This window comes from Budorcas taxicolor, chromosome 17 (assembly GCF_023091745.1).
Source record: "Budorcas taxicolor isolate Tak-1 chromosome 17, Takin1.1, whole genome shotgun sequence".
Classification (NCBI taxonomy): domain Eukaryota; kingdom Metazoa; phylum Chordata; class Mammalia; order Artiodactyla; family Bovidae; genus Budorcas; species Budorcas taxicolor.
This window is the reverse complement of record NC_068926.1, coordinates 52,287,447-52,294,316: the sequence shown is the minus strand read 5'-3', so window position 1 is coordinate 52,294,316 and position 6,870 is coordinate 52,287,447. Positions and strand designations below refer to the sequence as shown.

At 48.5% G+C, this 6,870-nt stretch overlaps 1 protein-coding gene across 3 annotated transcripts in view; it reads right to left on the bottom strand.

Moving 5' to 3' along the window:
• Positions 1 to 3,071: 3,071 nt before the first annotated feature.
• Positions 3,072 to 6,870, bottom strand: part of RILPL2 (Rab interacting lysosomal protein like 2) — a 28,593-nt gene continuing 24,794 nt past the window's right edge. For all 3 annotated transcript variants that reach the window (XM_052654871.1, XM_052654870.1, XM_052654872.1), the window contains one exon: positions 3,072 to 3,497. Coding sequence is in view for 2 of the 3 variants with exons in the window: in XM_052654870.1 (XP_052510830.1) it covers positions 3,467 to 3,497 (31 nt within the window). In the remaining variant the exon portion in view is untranslated. The remainder of the gene's footprint in view (positions 3,498 to 6,870) is intronic.

The window sequence follows — 6,870 nt, the reverse complement described above, 5'->3', positions numbered from 1 at the left end:
AGCTATTATTAAGGTGAAAATTTGGGGTGTTTAAAAAAAATATTTATTTGGCTGCACCGAGTCTTAGTTGTGGCATGCAGGATCTAGTTCCCTGACGAGGGCTCGAACCTGGGACCCCTGCACAGGGAACGTGGAGTCCCAGTCTCTGGGCCACCAGGGAAGTCCCTTGGGTGGTTTCTATCATTCAGGATTTACAAGTGCCCTGGACTGACATAACTGCTTCTAAGCCTGCTCTCCTGGCTCAGGGTTTGGAGATGGAAGCCTACAGTGTGGGAGCAACTGTGTCTGTCTTGAATGTGGTCACACTGGGCCCAGCTCCAAGACCTTACCTTCTGGAATTCAAACACCGACATCCCAGCATCTGTGATTCTGAAGTCAGGATGCTCAGATTTGTTTCCCAAGTCAATTCTCACCTCCAAGGGGCAGAAATCTTCCTCCTCTCTACCCACTATTAAGAGGGGCACACCTAGTCAGGGATGCACCATTATACAGGGTGCCAGGAGTCAGAAGCTCCTGTGCTGTGGCAATCACATTCTGGACCAGACATTCAAAGGTTGCCAACTTTTGGGAGGCAAGAGTGGTTTTGACCTTTGCACCTGAGTTCAAGTCCTACTTCTGTCACTTCCAGCTGGGGCCTTGGACAAGCTCCTTAGCCCCACCATACTAGCAGCTGCTTGGGTGAATAATAATAGTAATGCCCACCTCATAGGGATAAGGTGAGGCAACATATGTAGGTGCAGTAAACTGCATTCGTTATTAGTATCAGTACTTTTTGGAGAATCAGGGTACATAGAGCTTCACAGATAAGAACCTGGGCCTGAGGGGACTTCCCTCGTGGTCCAGTGGCTAAGACTCCATACACCCAATGCAGGGGGCCAGTGTTGAGCCCTGGTCAGGGAACTAGATCCCACATGCTGCAACTGGGAGTTTGCACGCTGCAACTAAAGATCTCGTGCCACAGCTAAGATCCGGTGCAGCCATATAATTAAGAATCTAGAATCAGGCTTGCATTAGCATCCTGGGCAGTAACTTCATAGCTACGTGACCTCGTGTAAGGTGCTTCAACCTCTCAGAGCCTTCATTTCCAAATCCATAAACTAGGCAATTCATATTAGTTAGTCTTCATCTCCTCCAGTTGTTAGATGAATAAATGAGATAATCCAGGCAGGAACCGAGACGTGATCACTGAGCCAGAGTTATTCATTGAGAAGACAGGCTCACAGGCTGTGTTCAGCAGGCTCATTAGTTTCTTTGCAAAGTGTAGTCTCCTGCTCCCTACGGACTGTATCTAGATGGATTTCTTTTTCACATTGTAACACTGCTGAAATCAGGGTGAGCCTTAAAGTCAATAGCATCTTGAAGTTATTTGTAGCGTTTTTTTTTTCTCTGTCACAGCAACACACAAAATAAAGGTGCATCACTTAGATACAATGAAATACATATCCACCATATATATGCGTGTATGTATCAGTTCAGTTCAGTCGCTCAGTCACGTCCGACTCTGACCCCATGAATTGCAACACGGCAGGCCTCCCTGTCCATCACCAATTCCTGGAGTTCACTCAAACTCATGTCCATCAAGTCAGTGATGCCATCCAGCCATCTCTCTGTCATCCCCTTCTCCTCCTGCCCTCAATTCCTCCCAGCATCAGAGTCTTTTCCAATGAGTCAGCTCTTTGCATGAGGTGGCCAGAGTATTGGAGTTTCAGTTTCAGCATCAGTCCTTCCAGTGAACACCCAGGACTGATCTTTAGAATGGACTGGTTGGATCTCCTTGCAGTCCAAGGGACTCTCAAGAGTTCTCCAACACCACAGTTCAAAGGCATCAATTCTTCGGTGCTCAGCTTTCTTTTATAGTCCAACTCTCACATCCATACATGACCACTGGAAAAACCATAGGCCTGACTAGATGGACCTTTGTTGGCAAAGTAATGTCTCTGCTTTTTAATATGCTATCTAGGTGGGTCATAACTTTCCTTCCAAGGAGTAAGCATCTTTTAATTTCATGGCCGCAGTCACCATCTGCAGTGATTTTGGAGCCCCCCCGAATAAAGTCTGACACTGTTTCCACTGTTTCCCCATCTATTTCCCATGTATGTATACGTGTGTTATATGTGTATAATATATACGTGTGTGTGTATTTGGCCCTTGAACAGTGCAGGGAGTTACGGGCCCTCACTCTCCCCACATTGAAAAAATCCAAGTATAGAGACTTCCTGGTGGTCTAGTGGTTAAAACCAAGTTTCCAATGCAGGGGTGTGGGTTTGATCCCTGGTCAGAGCACTAAGATTCCCGTGTCACGTGGTATGGCCCAAAAATAAATAAAATCCACCTATAGATTATAGTCAGCCCTCTGGATTCAAGGCTCCTCTTCCATATATGCAGATCCAACTAGATTCAACCATCTCATATATGGAGATATGTATATATATCATACATGTCTCCACATATGCAGATTGTGCCATACTATGGTGTCTACTGGGCTTCCCTGATAGCTCAGTTGCTAAAGAATCCGCCTGCAATGCAGGAGACCCCAGTTTGATTCATGGGTCGGGAAGATCCACTGGAGAAGGGCTAGACCACCCACTCCAGTATTCTTGGGCTTCCCTGGGGGCTCAGCTGGTAAAGAATCTGCCTGCAATGTGGGAGACCTGGGTTCGATCCCTGGGTTAGGAAGATCCCCTGGAGAAGGGAAAGGCTACCCACTCCAGTAATCTGCCCTGGAGAATTCCATGGGCTGCATAGTCCATGGAGTTGCAGAGAGTCAGACACGACTGAGAGATTTTCACTTTCAATTTCACGGTGTTTACTATAGAAAAACATCCATGTGTCAGTGGACCTGCGCAGTTCAAAGTGAATTGGTCAAGAGTCAACTGTATACAGTTCACAGATTTGGAAACCAAGACTCCAAAAGGCTGAAGTACCTTATACCAGGTCACATAACTCCAAGAAGCCACTCTAAAACACAGAAAGTGTAAAAGTCATTTTACTTTAATACAAAATCATATATGGAAAGTCATATGAGCAAAATCAAATATTCACTAAATATCAGTGAAGTCTTCATTGCAATGTCCATACCAGGTTTTCCTGCATCCTCTCCCCGTCCCCACTTGGGCTGGTGAATTTCGCTGCTGTGTGGCAAAGACGTGGGCCCAGGGACGCAGAGGTGGCATCCCCATCTGCATGCTTGGGGCTCCCTGGGTGGCTGAAATGGGGCTGCAGGTGACCCCACTGTTTTTTTCTTCTGCTTTCTCAATTTCTTTTGCCACTTCTCCTGCCCTGGCCCAGAGTTCAGGGGTGTTCAGTTCTGCAGCTGGGGAGAAAGCTTCACCCCTTCCTCCTCGGATGGCTTTGAGGGGAAGCGAAGAAGCAAGTGCAGTGGGTACGCATGGCACCAAGAGATGATTGTAGAAGTCGTCTTTCTGGGTGGTCTTCTGTGTCTGAGAACGCAGTCATGGCCTCAGGCCTAGGTCTGCTTCCCTGATCGGAAAGAGAACCTGGGAAGGGGGGAGGTCAGAGGAAACAGAGAGAGCGCTGAAGCGGGGTGTGCACAACCCCCTGCAAATTCTGTAAGCAGCTCCTGCAGGCCATTCACCCAAAAGTTTTATTTCTTAAGAGCTCATTATGCAACAGGCACTGTTTCAGGGCTTTCCATCAACTTGTTCATTTCACACTCATAACAACATGAGGACCTTGAGTATAGTCAATATCCCCATTTTATAGATGAGCAAACTGAGGTTCTGGGAGGTTAAGTAACAGGCCCAAGGTCACACAATTTTGTCTTGGAACTGGGAGTTGGGCCCAGAAGCCCACTTAACCACTGTGCTAGACTGACAAACGGAGTCTGAAATGTTTTTGTTTTCATTTTAAGTGGTTTTTATTGTAGAGGAAACGATAACTTCTCAGTGTTCCCTCCAATGATAAAATGAATAATGACTAACATGTAAATTCTTGGATATAACAGATAACATATATAAAGATATCCCCTGAAGCATGAACACCAGGCTTTCAGTCCTCCTGATGCACTTGACACGTGGGGGTGATCACAAAGTACAGTGTCAGTGCTAGTTCAGGTTGTCGGAAAGATGCAAAGATGGCCAGTGAGCTGAACAGTCAGTGATGGGGATACAGGCTCTTGCTTCTAGTCAAAGACAAGCCCCAGTCCCAGCCCCGCTAGCAGCTCTGCCGGCAATGGCAGGGGCGAGCCCTTGACTCATGTGTGGATACAGGCGTTAGGGCACATCCGCCCTCCCCCTGAACCTATGTATACCACCTCCCAACCCCCACTTCCCTGCCTCAGGAAATGACATCAGCCCCCACCCAGTCATTCAAGCCAGGAACTGGGAGTTGTTCTCAATTCCTCTCCTGTCATCCCATCTGTTGTATTTTAGTCACCATGCCCCAAATATGTTCCTAATCCCACCACTTATCTCTTCCACTGCCACCCCCAGGCCGAGCCACCCTGATGAGCACCACAGCCTTCCTGTCCGCCCCCTCCCCCGCCACCCCCACAATCCACTCACACAGCAGCCAGCATGACTGCATCACTGTGCGGAGATAAGTCATTCCTCAGCTTAAACCCTCCCAGGGCTCCCCACTGTCCTCGGGACAAAGATAAAACCCTGCTTAGCATGACCTAATTCTTTGGAAAGTCATGCATTCATTCACTCCGTAACTTGTCTGATCATGAAACCGCAGCCTCACTATCTTCAAACCTGTGTGTTCAGTGTATGCTCAGTTGCGCAGTCGTGTCTCACTCTTGGCAGACCCGTGGACTGTAGCCCACCAGGCTGCTCTGTCCATGGGATTCTCCAGGCAAGAATACGGGAGCGGGTTGCCATGCCCTCCTTCAGGGGGTCTTCCCAACTCAGGGATCAAACCCAAGTCTGGCATCTCCTGAATTGGCAGGGGGGATTCTTTACTACTAGTGCCACCTGGGAAGCCCATGTCCTTAGGCTGGCTTACATACATTTCATTTTTGCCATATCAGGCTCAAACTCCAATTACGTGACCCAAAGAAACTCCCCAAGAAGAGGCAGAAAGAAACCAGTAGCTTATGTGTCTGGAACCCTTGTTTCCAGTGCGATCCTCAGCCAGTGAATATCCCACATAAACACTTTCAGATCTGATACACTCTGTAGGGTGGAGATGTTCTCTCGTACATTATCTTACCACAGGAGACCCTTTCTAGGGAGAAGAAACAATTTGACTCTGTCCTATCAACCCTTCTCCACAAAGCGGTCAGAGTAAACTTTTTTTTTTTTCCCAAAAAGATTTTATATTTTATTCTCGGCTGCATCGTGCGGCATGTGAGATCTTAGTTTCTGGACCAGGGGTTGAATCCATGCTTACTGCATTGGGAGCACAGAGTTTTAACCCCTGGATCACCAGGGAGGTCCTTAAGCTTTTTATAGGTGAATTCGGACATGTCACTCCCCAGCTTAAAACCTTCCAAGGTCTCTCCAAAGCACTTAAAATGAAATCCAAAGTCATCACTGGGATCCATGTGGCCTAGAACGACCCGATCGCTCCCCACTCCAACCTCACCTCCCTTCTCTTTGCTGCTCCAGCCACTATAGTCTCTGCTGCACAAGCTGTCTCCAGCCTCTGGCCTTCATACTTGCTGTTCTTTCTGCCAGGAAGGCAGGGAAAACTCAGATCATTATGATCTTTCAGAACTTAGCTTGAATGCTGCCTTTTCACAGGAGCCTTCCGGGACTCACCAAATCTAAAGTAGCTCTTTATCAGGACTTCCCTGGCGGCCCAGCAGTTAAGACTCAGTGCTTCCATGGCAGGGAGGATGGGTTCAATCCCTGGTCAGGGAACTAAGGTCCCCCATGCCTTGAGGTGAGGCCAAAAAAATTAAAAAAGTAGCTCCCTATCAACCTCTCTCTTAGCACCCTATTTAATGGTCTTCAGTGCATATAGGGCCATCTGAAATTGTCCTGACCAGTTCACTCTCTACCTCTCCCACTAGAATGTAAGCACCATGAGGGCAGGGACTCTGGCTTGTTCACTCTACCCCAGCACCTGGAACAGTGCCTGCTGCACGGTAGACCCTCAATAAATATTTGTTGGAGGAATAAATAAATGTGGTTTCAGGTGGTCTTGTCTGACTAAGCTGTTTTCATGCAGTCATTCAAGAAAGCCTGGACTTCCCTGTGGTACAGTGGATAGGAATCTGCCTGCCAACGCAGGGAACACAGGTTCGATCCCTGGTCCAGGAAGATTCCACATGCTTTCAAACAACTAAGCCCGTGTGCCACAACTTCTGCGCCCACGTGCTGCAACTACTGGAGCCCGTGTGCCTAGAGCCTGTGCTCCACAGCAAGAGAAGTCATCGCAATGAGAAGCCCATGCACCACAATGAGAGAGTAGCCCATGCTGGCCGCAACTAGAGAAAGCCCGAATGCAGCAATGAAGACCCAGCGCGAGCAAAAAATAAGGAAAGAAAAGAAAGGAGGAAAGAAAGCCTGGCAGAGACATCCTTGGTTCAGTGGTTAGGACTCCACCCCTCCACCGTAGGGGGCCTGGGTTTGATCCCGGGTGAGGGAACTAAGATCCCACAAGCCTGGTAATACTTAACTAAGAAGATGCATCCTCTGTGGGCTATCTGCCCCCCCAGAATCATGTCCTGCCTTCTCTGGCCTGCTCTCCGCTCCAGGAGGCTGACATCTGTGGGTGATCTCAACAGGCTCCCTTGTCCTCTAGCTTCTGGCTGTGCTCAGCCAGTGGCAAGCACCAGCAGGAGCTGGGAGAGTGGGAGGAGAGGAATGCAGGGGTATTCACTCCCAGCTCTGCCCCTGCCAGCCTTGTCTCCCTAGCCACTGTGTGTTCCTCTTCTGAAGGCCACACTCCAGTCTGACCCCC